The sequence below is a fragment of the Cibotium barometz genome, chromosome 37 (assembly GCF_041138505.1).
Source record: "Cibotium barometz isolate CiBa-2024 chromosome 37, ASM4113850v1, whole genome shotgun sequence".
Lineage (NCBI taxonomy): Eukaryota > Viridiplantae > Streptophyta > Polypodiopsida > Cyatheales > Cibotiaceae > Cibotium > Cibotium barometz.
In genome coordinates, this window is record NC_141082.1 from 42726413 (window position 1) to 42746050 (window position 19638).

Here is a 19638-nt window from a genome sequence, read left to right on the forward strand (position 1 = left end):
TATATCTTTTTCTATACTATCTATTAAGCAAAGATGAGAGGAGAGACACATGGTAGGACAAGGGAAGAGAGCACTGTGTGCAGTCATGTGTAAGCTAGGGAGCGAACGCTTTGTTTTTTTGTGTTACGACACTAGAGAGAGAGAGTAGGATAAGCTCTTATTATTTTAAGATTTGAAAAATATGAAGCTGAGAATCCTGCTTCGAGTTCCAACAATTGCACTTGAAAGCCAATTATATATACGTGGCAAGCACGGGTCAACCTACTAATTATATATACGTGCAAAGTGGGTTCTTATTGGTCTCTCAATTAACAACCCCTCCCCAAGGGCTCCGCGAAAAATGGCGGGATCGTGGTGAGGCCCGCTCTGGCTCGCCAACGGGTCTTCCAACTGCCGGGGTTGCGTCTCCCACCTTCGTCTTGCGGCACGCACCCACAACAACAAAGCGCAGCAGCCTTCTCGACCATCATGGCCTCGGTTGTCGAACGGAAGCGAGCTCTCCGGTCCCGAGTGAGGCGCGAGCTGCGCCTCCACTACCCTTCTCTCACCCACACAGAGGGTAAGCATATCCAGCTCTTTATCTAGCCAGTCTACTTATCTATAATGTAGAAGATGTACGTGCAGTACGTGCAACACGCTATGTGCATCTGCATCTGAAAACCCTTTTGTGTTTTTTTAAAGGTAAACGTTTTTGGCAGATCTTTTGATCCAGAACCACATCTTGGAGGCCCCCTGGTACCAAAGTAGCCGTCGGATCTGCGCTTACATCACCTGCCCATCTATTAGAGAAGTTGGCACCTCGCAGATCATCTCTGACATCTTTCAGACAGGCCATTCAGGTGAGTGCTCAACCCACCAGTTAATCCAATTCTTCCTTTGGATATAATTCTCTACAGCTATCACCATGGGTGTATAAAACTAATACACCCATGGTGTTGTAAATACCCTCAATACAAGGATTCTGTTGAGCTCATAATGCAGCTTTGGCTTGTTTTTTCAAAGTGCGTGACACATGCACATGCACACACGTGTGCGCACGCGTGCACACACACACACACACACACACGAGTACCATCCAAATATTTTCCAGTGTAAGGCACTGGGCAAGCCATCAGGACATTCCCTGCAAATATGTTGTGGTCAGCCCATTGGAGTGAACACTTTGCACAGCTGTAGAGAACCATGCGATGGAGACAAGCCTTAAAAGATGCCAAGCCAAGTCCCTGGATTGCTTCCTTTGAAGGGCTCACTTTAGGGCATGGCCATCTCAGCCTGGCTATCCCTAGCCTAATGTCTGCATGCATCTAATGGGATGTCGTGATGCATGTGACAATTGATTAATTGTAACGCACGACAATTATCTATCATTTGGTTATTGACGATAATTAACCATTTTGTGTGTTGAATTTTGCAATGACTGGGTTGTAGAGCATCCAAAGGCGCTCTATGTTCCGTGGATTGAAGACAAGCAAGGTCACATGAAGTTTTTTCACATCACCTCCAATCAGGATTTGATTGCAAACTCAATGGGGATCCTGGAGCCAAACCCAGTTGATAGCAATGGGATTCCTCGTGAAGATGGTATTAGTTGCATTTCTATGGGATTTTTGAATTCCATACCCGATGCGAAAGCTTCCGTGGGTGTAGCATAAAAGTTCATTGATCAATTTTTTCTCACAATGTGATTGCAGTAACACAATCTAATGAGCCAGTAGATCTAATACTGCTGCCTGGTATGAAGTCTTTCTTCCTTCTACGCCTCCTCTTTCCCGAACTTTGTGATATTGGGGGGATCATGTCTCTAAGGACTTTCCAAACACTTCACATCCCTGCATTTCGATGCTATCATCTGTAGGGCTGGCTTTTGATCGGGCTGGGCGGCGGCTTGGTAGGGGTGGTGGGTAAGTTTTTAGTGTTGTCTGGCAGACTTATAGCTTGCATTTTTGTATGTCAAGAGAAGCTTTTCCTTTATGTGTATTTTGTGAAACAAGCTCCTGCTTCTACTTATCTGGACTTGATAGGTACTATGATGTTTTTCTTAAGCGGTACCTGCTCCATGCTGAAGAGAAAGGCTGGAAGCCTCCATTACTGGGTAATTAGCCCTTGCCTCATCGCTGCTGCTCTTGTTCAAGTTCATGATGTCGTTATTGTGCCTCTTGTTGAGCTGATGCAAGAGTAATAAATGTGAATGTAATGCTGCCTTTTCTCAAGTGCTGCTCATAATATCCTGTCCCCCTCTTTTTTTCTCCTATTAAATTTTAAAGGTCTATGTGCTGCAACTCTCTTTGTGCTCAATGCTGATTCTGTCAATAGCCTGTTCTGCTAGCCCAGTTATCAGCTTCTGGTGCTATACGCTGTCACCACCAGACCCCAGCTGCACTCCTTCCAGCCATGAAGCTGCTGCCGCTGGCCCCCAGGTGGCAAACTTGTATGCAGGCTTGTTTGCGCATGCTGCCTAAGTTGCCCAAGATGCTAGTAACTACCCCAATTCGTGTCTTATGAAGGGGCTCAGCTCAACCTGCTGCTATAGTTAGTCACAGCAACAAACAAAAGACATAAGCATACAAACAAGAAGTCTCTCTCTCTCTCTCTCTCTCTCTCCTCCCCCCCCCTCCCCCACACCACGCGCCCGTTGTTGCATGCGCGGAAGCCTTTGCTGTACTGATCCACATCCCTAAGCTTGATTAAGAACAAGATGCTGATTAAACATGATTATGAGAGAGAGAGAGAGAGAGTTAGTGCAGGCTGCTTGCTCGCTCTCGCCATCGCCAGTTTCTGTGTGTTGCTGTTGGGAGATTTCAGCGAATTTGCTATGGCATCAGATAACGTCCACCAGTTCGGCAACACCAGTTCGGTGGCCCCGGCGGCACGGTGCTGATTTAGGGTTTGCAGCTACTGATTTAGGGTTTGCAGCTGCTAAATTAGGGTTTGCAGGTGCTGAATTAGGGTTTTCAGTGTTAGAAGTCATCTCCTGTCTATTTGTATACACCAGGGCCTCTGTTGTGGGTGTGCCCGCCCGTATATCATTTTTCCACACTCCCCGTATTTTTTCCTATTTTTTCCCATTTTTCCTAGTGGTGGGAGGGCTGCCAGATGATGCCAGGAGCACCCCATTGCTGGCGGACTGGATCTACATTAGTCGTGGGCTTCAGGGCTGCTGGCCGACTTGTTTTGATCAGTCGTGGGCATCAGAATGCTGGCCGACTGCATTTATTCAGTCGTGGGATTATTTTCTCCAGTCGTGGGCACTCTTGTTGCTGGCCGACTGCCCTCTAGGAGATGTATATATAGCCCCTCAGCCCCCACCACTTTCTCATTCAGTTTTTCCGGGATCTTGTGTATAGAGAAGAGTTTACACACCTATCTCTCTGTGTTTCTTGTGCTGTTTATTTTCTGCAGTCTACTTGCTCTTGTCTACCCAAGTTTGGTTATCATTTCCGCTGCATATTCTGACATGGTATCAGAGCCCTAGGCTCTAGGAGATCTTGGGCGGTTTTCTGAGCAAGAGGGGGAGCAACAGGTTGCTGATTGGTGGACTGTTTCGGGCTGAACGGGAAGAGAAGGTGCAAGAGGAAGGCGGGCAAAGGTGCTGGACAGCCACTTGCAGATTTTCAGATTTTTTCCCACCCACCCACCCTTTCAGGTTACTCTCTGCGATGGCAGATTTACTAGAGATGGCTGAGAAGCACGTGAAGATTCCGACTCTCCCCACGTTCCCAGTGGATCGTCAGTTGGACGGGTCCAATTACGGCATCTGGAAGGTCATGATGGAGTCAGTTCTGGAGTCATATGACCTTGCTGATTTTATTATCATAGGGGTGCCATGGCCGGAAGCTGAGGAAGGGGAGTTATTATCGAGGAGGAAGGACCGAGAGGCACAGGCACACATGTGGGATCGTGTCAACGCCAGGGTCCGGTCGTTTATTTTCCTCAATTGCACACCACAGGTGATCAACCATGTAAAGCACATGACGCTGGCGAGAGGCATATGGGAGCACTTGGCTTCTTTGTATAACAGGGTGCCACCCATGAAGCGGATATCCTTGGAAGTGCAGATGCAGGTTATGAACCCTGCAAAGTCTTCGACGATGCGGGAACACATTAACAAGCTGCAGGCCCTTCAGCAGGAAGTCCTTCAAGCTGGGAAAGAGATATCATCCGAAGATATGGCCATCACGTTACTTTCCCACTTGCCTGGTTAGTATTCTGCTTTCTATTCCTCGTTGATCATGAGTGGTAGGCTCAGCACCATTACTTGGGAGGAGCTTGTGCCAATGGTCTTGGACCAGGAGGAACGTTTCACGAACCCTCCTCACGGCGGAGGTTCGGAGGCCTTAACTGGCCAACGGTCGAAAGGCCGTAATACCAACAAGGGCAAAGGGAAGGCTTCACCGGAGAAGTCTTCTGAGAAGAAGCCTGATCCAGAACGAGAGAAGCTGAAGGCCGAAAGATCTTGTAATGATTGTGGCGAGAAAGGCCACTACTGGAGGAAGTGCCCTAAGCGGACAGGGAAGAGCGCTGATTCCTCAGCCTCAGCTACGAAGACCCCGGCATTTGTGCACTTAGAGATGGTGGACTCCGATGCTTCATCATCTTCGAGCGAGGAGGCAGTTGGCTTCACCGCGAAGGATACCCGGGAATGGATTCTCGACAGTGGTGCTTCCAGGCATATGACTCCATCTCGTGACTTCTTTCTGGATCTGAAACGGCAGTCAGGTCGTATCTTTATTGGCGATAACTCCACTATTCCGATTCATAGTGAGGGCCGGATGGAGATTATTCCTGACGGCAAGGGGGGCAAGCATGCTTCCCGTGTTCTTTATGTCCCTGCTCTGGGTTTTCATCTTCTGTCAGTGCATGAGGTATACAAGACTGGCTTTCGGGTGGAATTTGAGGAGCATTCAGTTGCTCTAAGGGACCGTGAGACAGGCAAAGTTGTTTGGGAAGGCGGTGTGGAGAATGGCATCTACAAGCTCTCTGCACTCTCCTCATTGACAGGCTCTCAGGTCGGAGATTTGTGGCACTTTCGTTTAAATGTGGATGCTTTGCGGCGCGCCTTCCGGGACCAAATGGTGGTTGGCTTGCCAAATGTTGGTAATAGGCAAGGACGCTGCAGTTCTTGCATACGTGGTAAGCAGCACAGGGAATCCTTTCCGAAGCAGGCTTCCAGGCGGGCTTCGAAACCATTGGAGTTGATTCACACTGACTTGTGTGGACCACAGCAGATACCATCCTTGGGAGGATCTCTCTACTTCATGCTGCTTATTGATGATTGTACCAGATTCACGTGGGTCTACTTTCTTTCCCAGAAGGACCAGGCTTTTGCTCGGTTCAAGGATTGGCACGTGATGGTGGAGAAAGAGTCTGGATTTCAGGTCAAGACTCTCAGGGCTGACAAAGGAGGTGAATTCTCCTCGACTATATTTTTCCGGTTTTATGCAGATCATGGCATCAAGAGGGAATTGGCCAATACCGGATCGCCTTCGGAGAATGGAGTTGTTGAACGTAAGAACAGGACTGTGGTGGAGATGGCGAGGACCATGCTGGAGCATCGTGATCTTCCTCGTCCACTTTGGGGTGAGGCTGTGGCAACAGCTGTCCATACCATTAACGGCTCTCCGACGACTTCTGTACCCCATATGACTCCATTTGAGGCATATTTTGGCAGGAAACCCGATGTCTCGCACTTCCGTGTCTTTGGGAGTGACGCGTATGTACATATTCCGAAGAAGCAGAGGGGGAAGCTTGACTCCAAGTCCCGCAAGCTGGTATTTGTGGGGTATAACTCTCTTTCCAAGGGATACAGGTTGTATGATCCAGAGAGGAACGAGATTGTTGTCAGCCGGGATGTGGTCTTTGACGAGCATGTTCCAGCATCCACTGTCGAGGAGCCGCCACTTCTTGGAGATCCAGAGGAGTCTGATGATGATTCCCATTCTATCACTCCAGTTGATCCACCTCAGTGATCACAGGAGGTTGAGCCCGCAGCTGGAGTTGAGCCCCCGCGATCACAGGAGGCTCCACGATCTGTTCGAGTACCTAGGTGGTTGTTAGACACCCTTCGGGAGTCAGGTGTCACGGAGCTATCCTCCGAGTGGACCACAGAGGACGGCCCTCGAAGATCACATCGAGTCCGAGATAAAAGCAACACGGTGGAGCTTCTTCAGGTGAACTATGCTCTGATGTCTCGTATCATGCGGGATAAAGAGCCCACTTCCGTAAAGGAAGCCCGTTCACAGGATACTTGGAGGAAAGCCATGCAGGTGGAACTTGATGCCATCGAGAAGAACAACACTTGGGAGTTGGTACCGAGGTCGTCGAAGCGGTCAGTCATTGGTGTCAAATGGGTCTTTAAGACCAAGTACGCGTCTGATGGGTCGGTGGACAAACATAAAGCCAGGCTTGTGGCTAAAGGTTATGCTCAGCGGCCAGGCATCGACTACGAGGATACCTTTGCACCGACAGCGCAGATGACCACGATTCGGACCGTTCTTGCCCTTGCTTCTTCTTAAAGGTGGCCCGTGTACCAGATGGATGTAAAATCTGCGTTCCTTAATGGTGACCTGCAGGAGGAGGTGTACGTTGAGCAGCCTCCAGGCTTTATTGTTCCAGGATCGGAAGGGATGGTTTACAGGTTACGTAAGGCCTTGTATGGTCTTAAGCAGGCTCCCAGGGCTTGGAATCAGAAGATTGATTCCTTCTTTATTCGGACTGGATTTCAGAGATCGGTTGCAGATCCGAACCTGTATCTCTTTCGGGAACGTGGCATGGTCACACTTATCATCCTTTATGTGGATGATCTCATTCTCACCGGCGGTCATGTGGAGCACATTGGAGTGACGAAGGTTGCCTTGTCCAAGGAGTTTGAGATGACCGACTTAGGCTTACTCCACTTCTTCTTGGGATTGGAGATCTGGCAGACCCAAAGGGGGTTTTTCGTCTCTCAGCAGCGGTATGTTCATGAGTTGCTTGAGGCCTTTGGGATGGAGAACTGCAAGCCTATTACTTCGCCGATGGACCCGAACACAAAGTTAACCGTTATCCTTGTGAGCCAGTTGATGCCTCGCAGTACCGGAAGTTGGTTGGTTCATTGATCTGGTTGCTGAACACCAGATTGGACTTGAGCTTCTCCGTGGGGCTGTTGAGCTCTTTCATGCAGACGCCATTGAAGACTCATTGGGACGCAGGATTGCGGATCTTGCGGTATCTGCAAAGTACGAAGGATCTGGGACTCTTTTACACAGGAGGGAATGGAGTCAAGCTCCAAGGTTGGAGTGACTCAAATTGGGGAGGAGATCCAGACACGAGGAGATCTACTTCAGGATACACTTTTACCCTCGGCTCAGGAGCAGTTTCTTGGAGCAGCAAGAGGCAGCCAACTATTGCCCTTTCTTCGACAGAGGCAGAGTATCGGGCTGCTTGTGGTGCTGCTTGACAGGTTGTATGGCTGCGGAGGCTGCTAGGCGAGATTGGGTTTCCACAGAGGGAGCCCACAGTCATCCAGTGCGATAACCAGAGTTGTATAGCTATTGCTCGGAACCCGGTTTTCCATGCCCGGACCAAGCATATAGAGATACAGTATCACTTTGTACGTGAGAAGATCTTGGCGGGTGACATCTTGCTACTTTATTGTTCGACGGAGGACAATGCGGCGGACCTCTTTACGAAGTCTCTACCTCAGGCCACGCTCAGGCGGTACTCCAGCTCCCTTGGGTTGGTTTCACAGCCAGGAGCTGAGAGGGGGTGTTAGAAGTCATCTCCTGTCTATTTGTATACACCAGGGCCTCTGTTGTGGGTATGCCCGCCCGTATATCATTTTTCCACACTCCTCGTATTTTTTCCTATTTTTTCCCATTTTTCCTAGTGGTGGGAGGGTTGCCAGATGATGCCAGGAGCACCCCATTGCTGGCCGACTAGATCTACATCAGTCGTGGGCTTCAGGGCTGTTGGCCGACTTGTTTTGATCGGTCGTGGGCATCAGAATGCTGGCCGATTGCATTTATTCGGTCGTGGGATTATTTTCTCCAGTCGTGGGCACTCTTGTTGCTGGCCGACTGCCCTCTAGGAGATGTATATATAGCCCCTCAGCCCCCACCACTTCCTCATTCAGTTTTTCCGGGATCTTGTGTATAGAGAAGAGTTTACACACCTATCTCTCTGTGTTTCTTGTGCTGTTTATTTTCTGCAGTCTACTTGCTCTTGTCTACCCAAGTTTGGTTATCATTTCCGCTGCATATTCTGACATTCAGGTGCTGAATTAGGGTTTGAGAGAACGGGTTTTCTTTGCTTTTGTACATGGATTTGGATGACCCGGCTGCTACTGTTGGTGGCATGGCTGCCAATAGCCTTAACATGGATCTTATTGAGGAGATGATTGAGAAGGATGTGGGTTATGCTTCTGATGCCTCGGAGCAACAAAAACGTCAAAGGCTTGATGTTGATGCAAGCTACACTCCGGTGAATGTTGGAGAGAATGCAGAGGAAAGTTCTCAGGTACCTTCTCCGGAGTTTGCACGTTTGCTGCAGATCACTGGTGAGCTTCTGCAAGAATATGTGAAGGCAAATAGCGTGCAAATGGCTGAAGTAGATAATGGTGGTGTGGCTGATGTATGCATGGAGACTCCTTTGTTGCTACAACAGCTAGCAGATTTTCATGATCGTGCTGCTATATCTTCTTCTTTACTGGGCGTATTCCGTTGTTGCCTCGTCTTAGAGCATGGTTGGACCGCTTGGTGTCGCCTGAGGCACTTGAGGAGATTTATGATGGTCCGAGAGGCTTTTATGAAATACTTTTTCGTACTTCGGAAGCCCATAGGGCAGTCTTGGAGCAGGTGCCACTCTTTTTGGATGGGCAGTTGGTTCATGTGGTTTCGTGGAAGCCTATGGCAGAGTACCAAGATATGTTGCGCCAGGCTTGCCCAGTTTGGGTTGAAGTGAAACAATTCCCACCAATGTTTTGGCGTGTTTTACCAGGTCTCATGCGAGGTATCGGTGATGTCTTGGTGGTGCCTCGAATGACATCTAGAATCCGAAATCGTCTATGCATGTTGTGGAATACTGGGAGACCTAGGCTGACACATTTGCGTCTCAATATGGTTGGGCTGCAACCTTTAATGTATGAATTGAGGTGGGATACATTTGCTGGCCACTGTTTCAAATGTGGTGAGATGGGCCACTTTGTCTCCGAATGTCCTAAGAAAGAACAAGTTGTTGCTACCAAGGATATCGTTGATGGGCAGTTGCCCATGGAAGATGAGCATGATGCTCCTTTACATGATGCCCAGCACATGGATGTACATGTGGATGTTCAGAATGAGGTTGAGCAGCCATGGGTGGAAGTACGTGGTAAAAAGACACGATTTGTTGCCCCGCGGGGGGATTTCTCAGATGCTGTTTGGCGGGGGCCTTTGCATACTCATCAGGGGCCCTTACATACATATGCTCGTCGCTCTTTGGGTTCAGGTGCCCAGCAACAGACCAGGATTGAGAGGCCGGGAGGCCAACTTTCTCAGGGTACAGGGGCTCTTGGGGTGGATAGAGTAGAACGCTATCCTATTAGAAGTCGCCTAACAAAAGAAGCACAACAACAATTGCCTCTTGTGTTTGGTTCGAAGGGTGAGGTCATCTCGCCACATGGGATGGTCATTACCCTTCGGCACGTGCTCGGGAACTCCAAGGGCAGTCCGAGATCACAAATACCATGTCTAAAAATGCAATGCCTCAAAAGGTTCGTGATTTGGCAGATTGTCCTGGGCCTAGTACACGGCCTTGTTGATTCCTTTTCTGGGAAGGCTTATGAAAATTGTACAATGGAATGTAAAGGGTATTTCTTCGCGCCAAAAGCAGTTCAAGCTTTGGCGTACAACTTTTTGTCATGGTTGGGATGTTTTGTGTGTAGTTGAACATAAGCAGCATAAGTTGGCTGGCAAAGCCTATGTATATAAGGGGTTTCATGTTTTCTACAGCGGACATCTTGCTTCGCAGTAAGGTGTTATGTTTGTTGTTCGTTCGCAGTTTCAGCCTTCTCTTGTGATTCAAGATGTTCATGGAAGATTTCTAGTGATACAGATTGTTTGGGATGATACGCCTTTATGGTTGTTAGGGGTGTATGCTCCAAATAATGCTCGTGCACGCCGTTTGCTGTGGAATGACTTGTGTGCTCTTTCAATCTCTCATCCTGGCTTTGTGATGGGAGACTTTAATATGTGTGTCTCCAGGGAGCAAGCCACGTCGCCTCATTCTGTAATGGATGGCCCGGAGAGAATGGCGTGGGAAGCTTTTGCAGCAAGGTCGCTAAAACAAGACATGTGGTCTTGGTTGCATCCAGATGAAAGGGGTTACACTTATGCCTCACAACAGTTTCCGGGCACTTATGCTAGATTGGATAGGATGTATATTTTACATCAAGATCTCTTTTTGCCAGAGGTTCTTACTATGATGGTTGATCAGCAACAGGTTTTCTCGGATCATTGGCCGCTTGTGTTTGAAATGGTCTATCATCCTGTGGATGCATATAAAGGCTTGTCGGGACGCTTGCCTTTGCGCTTAAATCACACTTTTTTGGAGCATGAAGTTTTTGATGTTTATATGCGTCAGTTGATTTGATACGACATTTCTCCACAAGAGTGTCCATGGCTGATTATCATGCTTGGCCAGTGTTCCTTACCAACACTCGGAAATTAGCGCGGCATTATGGTCTTGCTAATGCCACTATACAAAAACAGCATGTGGCTCTTCTTGAGTCGCTTTTAAAGGGCTTGCAGGCGTTCATGTTTACTGACTCTATGGATGCTGAAGTTGTGGATGCCATAGAATGGCTGAAAAAGGAGCTATCTAGGGTGCAAGAAGCACAATATGTTCACTTTAAACTACTTGCACGTCTTGATGCTTTGCGGGATGCTAACTGTCAATCTCATCGCTTCTACATATGCAAGCGGACATCCAGTAAAGCAGTCCCACCCATTCTTTTGGGCGTCGTAATGTGATTCCAAGCTATCCATGTTTGACCCATAATATTTCCTTGCCTCTTCCACAGCATAAACCGAATGGGAGCAACCAAACGGAGAAGAGATTTGTGTGTCCAAGGTAGCAAAGGCAAAAAATAGGAAATTATGCTAAGCATAATAATCTGAGCTACCTTAACCCTCACGTGCATAGGCCACCCTTGAGCTTTCCAATACACAAATTTATCCAAGATCCGAGCAGAAATCCAAGCAAGAAGCGCTTGGGGGTCCACATCCACACCCACCGGATACCCAAGATGACGAACAATGTCTCTTGTATGCACCACACGGCCTTGCCACCCTAATGCCTCAAGATCAAATTCCGTGCATACAATGAGGGCTGATTTTGTTGAATTTATTTTCAGTCCAGAAGCCAATGCAAAATTATTCCAAGCTTCCATTGCTCGATCTATATTGGCTTTTTCGGCCCTGAGAAACATAAAAGTGTCATCCGCAAGGGCTTGAGCAACCAATTGCTTGCCATGAGGGAGATGCAAACCAACCACTTCACCATGCGATGCCATAGCATCTAGGCGAGATAACATAGGATGAGTGGCAATGGCAAAGAAAAGAGGGCTAAGAGAACAGCCCTGCCGGAGAGAACGGGTGAGAGAAATACCATCCGAAAGTCCTCCATTGAGCATAATCCGCGTGATAGAGCCAGAGCCAAGTAAATGCACCAAATCAGCCATTTTGGGACCAAAGCCCATGGCTGTCATTAACTGAGAAAGGAAAGACCAGCTGACATGATCAAAAGCTTTTTCAAGATCCAGCTGCACCATCACAATCTCTTGCTTCTTTGCCTTGGCATAATCCACTCCAATTTGAACATTAAGAATATTATGCAAAATATTCCTGCCATGCACAAATCCATATTGATATGGATGAATAAGAGTAGGAAGCACCTTCTACAAGCGATTGGTAAAAATCTTTGTAAAGATTTTATACATAATACCCATAAGTGAGATCGGGCGCCATTGAGCCAAAGAAGTAGGCGAAGGGACTTTGGGCAACAAACGAAGTATGCCCAACTTCCAATCGGCAAGCATATATCCCTCATCCCAAACCCTTTGACAAATAAGCGTCAAAGGCTCTGCAAGCTGATCAGCATATTTTCGGAAAAACTCATTTGTCAAACCATCCCAACCAGGGCTCTTTCCCATGGGAAGTTTGGAGAGAACAACTTCCACTTCCCCTTGAGTAACAGGAGCATCAAGCTGAACCGCCACATCAGGGTCAACTTGATATCGTACTTCAGCAAACAATGACTCCCTTGCAGCCAGGACAGCCGGCGAGACATCCTCTCGAGGGGCAAGCAAATCTTCATAAAACCTGATGTAATGCTGAATAACTTCAAAAGGTTGAGTAACAAGGTTGCCTTGGACATCCATCAGCCTAACAATATTCTCACGCATATGTTTTTGATGCAACTTATCAGTGGCGCGTAGGTGGGCGCTTTTTCAGGATATGTGTTTGCAGGATATGTATTCATGGCTTGTGACTTGATTGAGTTGGAGGGATTGTCACATGAACGGAAATGTGTGCAGGCTTCATGGTGGGACATTGTGAATGCGGCTCATCCTGTCCATATTCGCTCATCTCACATTTTATCGCATATTCTCCTTTCTTGGCATGAAGTTCTACTATTGGCTTGGTGGGATCCTGGTCATGAAAGACTACTTTTGAACTCTTTGCAGTTCGAAACATTTGTGGAGTCGCGTGTCATTGTTTGGCCAGATAGAGATGCTTCACGCATACGACTCAACCGCATGGTCAGGTTAGGCTTGGTTAGAATCCGAGATGCTGTGATACCTGGTCGTGACAGGCCATATTCGTTTCGTCGTATTCGGCAGCACTTTAGGGTTTCTCGGACATTTCAGCCTAGGTAACACCCGGTATGCATTGGGAGCTCCCGATGGATGCTTAGGTTGTACTAGCATGTTTAGGTAGCATCATTCATCGGGAGCTACCGGTATGGATGGGGAGCTTCCAATGAGTGCCGGTTGCTATCGACATGCATTGAGAACTCGGTGCATGCCAGTAACTACCGGCATGCTTGGGTATATGTGTTTCTATTTACTATTGAGAAAGTGCCAAGTAGTTAAGGACTAGTAAGCATTAATCTTAGCTATTGAGAAGTACATACAAGCTAGCTACTAGCTATTAAGCAGATGTCAGCGAGTTCAAGACTAGTAAGCATTTATCTCAGTGTGTGGAAAGTAGCTAGTTACCAGCTATTAAGCAATGAGGGAGATACTAGTGCAGGTAGCACCTGATATATGCATTGGGAGCTTTTGATGGATGATTAGGTTGTACCAACATGCTTAGGTAGTATTTGGCAGCAACATTTATCGGGAGCTATTGGCATGCACCGGGAGCTATCAATGCGTGCCGGTTGCTATCGGCATGCATTGGGAGCTCCCAATGCATGCCAGTAGCTACGGGCATGCTTCGGTAGCACCCGTCATGCATTGGGAGCCAACATGCATTGGCAACTCTCGATGCATGCCAGTAACTACGGGCACGCTTAGCTATATGTGTTTCTATTTATGATAGAGCATTGTTGACATCATGCATGCAGTTGAGCCTTTTACTCCATTGTCTCGGCCATCTGCAAATCAGCCTTGGCTTGATTGGGCACTATGTAAATCTAGTGACTTGATATCACTTTCAGCTAACCAGGTCTATCATAAGCTCGTATCAGAGAAAGATTGGGTTTCAGCCAAGGCCAATAAGGTGTGGGGATTGCACAAGTCTAAATCATGGTGGCAGAAAACTCTTATGCGTGGTTGGCAGTCTAAACTCCCTTACCAAGGTAAGGTTTTCATTTGGAGGATGTTGGTGGGAGGGTTACCTACACGGGATCAGCTCAGCCGTCATAAAATTACATTGGCCTCTTGCTTCTTCTGCACGACATGCACTGAAACAGTTATGCATTTGTTCATGAGTTGTCCAGTGGCCCATCAGATTTAGTCTTTTGTCTCTCGCGTTTGGGAGGCAGTAGAGAGGTCTACTGTTTTGGCTCATCAGTGGATATTTGGGATTTGTCCTCTTCGGACAGTCACCTTGTGATATTCTATTTCCTTAGATGGACAGGACTTTGGCATATTTGGACTACACGGAATGGGTTCATCTTTGATTCCTTGTCTGGAATACATGGGCACATTCTACGTATCCGCGGTTTGCTGCTTTGGCAGTTTTCTTCTCTTCTCTCAGCTCAGCTACCGGATGCAGATGTTATTTCGTTATGGTCTACGGCGGCTCGGCTGGCTCATCTTTGATGCTTTTATCTGGGATGCTTATTTGGCTAGGAGGCTTTCTTATTAGTGTACAGGTTTGCATGGTCATGATCCTTTAGAGGATCTTTTGTGGGGGTTTTTTGGGGCCATAGGTTCTGTGTGAGCCATGTGGCTGATGTACATTTTTACATATAATATAAAACACCATTTCACGAAAAAGAGAGAGAGAGAGAGAGAGAGAGAGAGAGAGAGAGAGAGAGAGAGATTGGTGTCAGGTTTTAGAGAGAGAGATTGGTGTCAGGTTTTTGTATTAATATGGTACAAGAAGGTGGCTTGAATGCTTGTACATGCTTGGGCCTTGGTCAGTCCCATAGGGGTGACCGATAACTAAACTTGCTGAATGAATGAATTGATTTATGCCTTTATGCTTATATATGTTAGTGTTGCTGGTCGGCCAGCTATACAGATGCTGTTAGCCAGCCTTGGACATGGTATTCATGAAATATGATGAATAGCCTAATCTCTGATTTAATCCATTAGTTAGGACAACAGTTAGGTCATCATCAATAGCATCATCGTCTTCATTACCATTAGTGTTAGCATCAATATCATTTGAAATAGCATTAGCATTAGTAACAGTAGCAACATTAGCATCATCATCATCAGCCTCCACATCATCATCATCATCACCATTAGCATGGAGTGCATGGGATCCCTGTCAGCTACCTGTAGACACCATAAGTTCGTTCATTCATACATCATTGTAGACATTAGTTAAGCATATGTAGGGGGCCAGAGGTCAACCCCTTTGGGGCTGACCAAGGGCTCAGTCATGTACAAGCATTAAAGTCCCCTTTTTGTACCATATGAAATATAGAAAACCTTGACACCAATCTCTCTCTTCTTCTCTCCTCTGTCTTAATCATGTTTTAATCAACATCTTGTTCTTAATCAGGCTTAGGGCTGTGGTCATAGTTTTTCCATACTGCAACTATACGGCAAACGCATATGGGTATGGAAGTATGAAAAAAGTACGGTTCACACCCCCAAGGAATTCCATACGTTGGATACCATACGGCACCCTAAATTTAAGGAAAAACATGCTACATATGACAAAAAACCAAAGAAACTTGAAACTACAAAGATTTTGGGATTAGAAAAAACATAAATGATGTAGAGCTAGAATCCAAACTCCGGACTTTATATTACTGTAACTTGTTTACATCATACATGTATGATCAATGATGTATCATGTAACATGTTACATAAGTAGGGACTAGGGAGTGTGGAGTGGGCAAATGCCAAAACCTGTCACCTGTAGGCATAGTTTTTTCATACGGCAACCATACAATATACGTGTATGAGTTTGGAAATATGAAATAAATATGGTTCAAACCTTGGAGAAATTCCATACGTCGGATTTCATACTTGATTCTTAAATTAAAGGGTAGACATGCCATTTTCAAAGAAGTGAACCATGAGAGACTTAAAATATGTGAAAGCCATGATAGATGGTCTATCATGCTTTTCACAAATTGACCTTGTTTCATCCATCATGACTTTCACACATTGACAATTAATCTCTCTGTCTAGAAAAGATGCAAAAGATTTTCTTTTTTGGTTAGAGTATGAAAAGTTTTTCCATACATGTACGGGTATGGAATATTTTCCATACGAGTATGAAAAAAACTATGCTGTGGATCAGTACAACAAGGCTTCCGTGATTAAATCCATTAGTTAGGACAACAGTTAGGTCATCATCAATAGCATCATCATCTTCATTACCATTAGTGTTAGCATTAGTATCATCTGAAGTAGCATCATCATCATCATCACCACCACCATTAGCATGGAGTGCATGGGACCCCTGTCGGCTACCTGTAGACACCTTGTCGGCAGCCAGCAGGAGCCCTACCAGCAGCACCTTGTTGAAGGCTAGTCACATGGGACAGCAGGAAAGGCAGGATTAGCTCAGAGATTAGCATGTACATGTCATGCACATGACAGTTGTTCTTTTCAAGCTTTTCAATGGTGTTAATTTGTACTTTCGCCATGATGTATGGATAGAATGTGGAGATGTAGAGGGTTTTTCGAAGTGAAAGGTTAAAGAAGCAGCTTATAGGGTAGATGAGAGACGTTTGAAGAGGATTGTTGGAGTATATCCTTGTACACACACTTGTACAAAAATTTTGTTTGTAAAAAAGTTCAAAAAATTACCTTGATGTGAAATCTTAAAAATAACCTTGTGAGGAAGCTGAAGAGAGAGAGCTCTTTCCTATTCCGTCGTTGTACGACGGTTCCATCGCCTGGCAGATGTCGTCCGTTGGCGGCTGTGGATTGCTCTGTTGCACAGCTGTGTGCTGACCGTCAGCGGCCCTCTTGCCGGTGTGGCTCTGCTGCTGTACGCGTCTGTCACTCCTTGGGCCTTGTGCCGTAGGCTTTCTGCGGACTGATGCGCTGCTGTGGCACGTGGGCCGTCTGAGTGCCCGAATACCCCGACCTTTTTTCGGGATGTTGCTGGAAAGTTCTGCGCCTGAAGAACAATACACCAACCGAGCTCTCATACCAATGTTGAAGCCAAACACTCGGACTTGTTATAACACTCTAGAGTCTAGACTGTAGAGTCTACATGAGTGTAGAGTCTACACTCTTGTATCTTTTTGTTTTGTGTGTGGAGTTTGATTTTATGGCATGTTTCAATTTTTTGTTATATGACTCTCTTCCCCCCCTTTCTTTCCTTGCTGATGTGGCGTTTCCGTTTCCCTCCCTTGGAAAAATCCGTTCCGGTTTCCCAGTTTCCCACAACTCTGCAATAGAGCTCTAGTGACATTAATAGTGTTGAAAAGATGGGCTGAAATGGGGCGTTGGGTGTGTGGCTGTGGTATGGGCTGGTTTGGCACATCATAGAGATGTCGGGCATAAGCTTCCCACTTTAACGGATCGGTGATGGGTGTGGGACCTAGGTGGATTCTTTTCTTTGAAGAGACACCATGCATTGGGATTCCGAGCTATCATGTATCTGTGGCATGAGAGCAAGAGACCCTATCAAGTAATCCACTGTGCTTGACCCCCCCAATATGGAAGCAGGTGAGACTGTCTGATGCGGGCCATCTGTTATAGATAAGTAGCTCATGCGTGGCTCCTAAATCCAAAAAGCATTTGCCATATGTGATGATGGACCCTGTGTTCTCATGATGACCACTGTGTCCCCATCTCTCTAAAGTCTCTCTCTAAAATCATGACTAAATCTGCATGGAAATCATACATATACACCTGCCTACTGGCTGTCGGGTCCCCCAACAAGAGGACGTCTCTCTGCTGGGAGAACTCCACTATGTCTGCAAACAAGAGGGCATATGGGGACTCCCTGTCTTGCAACACATCGTGTAGATGTCTTGGGTGGGAAGTAACATATTGCAATATACAAACTCTGTGAGCCAGGCTTGGCCAGGCACATCCACATAAAATGGACCTCTCATCCTGTTTGACCACTGTGAGTGCTCTATGTAAATGAGGCTTAAATAGGCATGCCACACCTCCGGAGCCACGTACACCCACACCCCCAACCCCCTTCCTTCCCATACATATCCCGACACCTTGGGTAGCCCTCTCCCTGGACTTATGGTGAGTTTCCATGTACAGACGATATCTCTACCTATGTAGCCTGTAGGTCTCGGCAAAGCCACCAGGGTCGGACCATAGCGTCCCATTGCAGTTACATACGGCCATGTGAAGCATGTCTATGGTCTTACAGACACCACTCCGTCATGCGGAGTGGGGTCGGTAATGCTGACACGTCATGCAGAGTGGGGCCTGTAATGATGACATGTCATGCAGAGAGATGCTCTGTCATGTGAAGCGTCTCTCTGTAATGATGACATGGCGTAGGCAACCCATTTCCCGGCCTTCCTTGCTTCCATGACTTGACCCATCCCAATTTTCCTGGGTTCCACACCTGCAAGGGGGTGAGGTCATTGTTCACGTAGATCTTGGTGGAGCGAAGGGTCACCCTCTTGGATAGGAAGGTGGAGCAGGTTTCCATGGTTCCTGCCTGCTAAGCATCCACGAAGGGAATCCCGACGTTGCCCATTTGTTTGCATCGTGTCTCTCCGTCTTCTTTCGGATGGTGACCTGCACATGTGCCCAGGATTGCCGTCGCATTTCCTCTGAGAGAGAGAGAGAGAGAGAGAGAGATTATACAAGGTATATAAAGACAACACACTACTGCATCTGTGAGTGCCTATTTTTGTAATGGGAACTTTCTCACACATCTGGTGTACTTGTACAGTGGGATTGGCTTACACGTTGCAGGTACTAGATGAGGTGGTGCCCACTGATGCTACAGATATACCAATTGATGCTCTGGTCTCCTCATTTGGAGTGCTGCCTATATCAAATCATGTTCATTTGAATGAGAAATGAAGCCAGAAGTTGCACGTTGCAAAACACAACAGTGAGTGATCACATTTTTTTTCCCAAGGATGGTCGATAATGTGTAATGGTAGTCAGGCCTTCCATAACTCGGGTGAGTTCCTGAGTACTCCTTGTTCTTATGAACCGATTTTTGGAATGTCACCTCCAGGGACTGCGGCCTCAAAAATTTAATAAAGAGCTTGGTTGTTTTGTCATCCATTGGTGGAACATTGGCGTGCTAGCTAATCATCAGTAGCACATAGCAATAAAAATTGGCGTGGTTTACCCCCTGCAAAAAACAAGTGTGACAATATATGTTTAACCTAAAGTGGATGAGCGTGAAAATTGAATTCCATAAATTCCATTCATGACACTCTAATGAAGGGCTTGTTTCAACTCCAAGGCCTGATAAGGATCTCAGGCTCTCTATATCTTACTACATTTTTTAAGCTTAGTGTTCATTGTGTTCATTAAATCCTTTGTGAGGTGGCTTTGAATTTTTCAAATTGCCCTAAATATATAGGGCACCGAAATCTTTTTTTCTTTTGTGTTGCATTAAATAATTGTGTGTGTGTAAAAATCTTATTTCATGAGGTTTTTATGAGGGCTTGTATTATTCTACAACCAAATCCCACGTGTGTCGTGTGGATCCTCTCCTCTGCCTCTGCCTCTGCCTCTACCTCTGCCTCTGCCTCTGCCTCTGCCTGTGTGTGTGTCTCTCTCTCACACACACACACACTCACACACACATGTTAGATAATTTGGAAGGATGAGAATGATATCACGCCCAACACGAGCCCTCCCCCACGTGTGTCGTGTGGATGCTCTCCTTTGCCTTTGCCTCTCTCTCTCACACACACACTCACACTCACACGCACATGTTCGATAATTTGGAAGGATGAGGATGATATCATGCCCTCCTTTCCGTATGAACTTGGAGACCGTACGTGTATTCACATGCTCACCATAGTGCACACACCAGG

The 19638-nt window shown here is 46.7% G+C and overlaps 1 protein-coding gene across 1 annotated transcript; it reads left to right on the forward strand.

Annotated features, from left to right (window-relative positions):
* Nucleotides 1-302: 302 nt before the first annotated feature.
* Nucleotides 303-19057, forward strand: LOC147617285 (5-formyltetrahydrofolate cyclo-ligase, mitochondrial-like). The gene is made up of 8 exons (XM_086776917.1): nucleotides 303-559; nucleotides 699-839; nucleotides 1429-1581; nucleotides 1692-1733; nucleotides 1856-1901; nucleotides 2022-2092; nucleotides 18531-18695; nucleotides 18825-19057. The coding sequence occupies exons 1-7, from the start codon at nucleotides 469-471 to the stop codon at nucleotides 18662-18664; spliced, it is 678 nt and encodes a 225-aa protein (XP_086633043.1). The 5' UTR covers nucleotides 303-468; the 3' UTR covers nucleotides 18665-18695; nucleotides 18825-19057.
* Nucleotides 19058-19638: the final 581 nt, after the last annotated feature.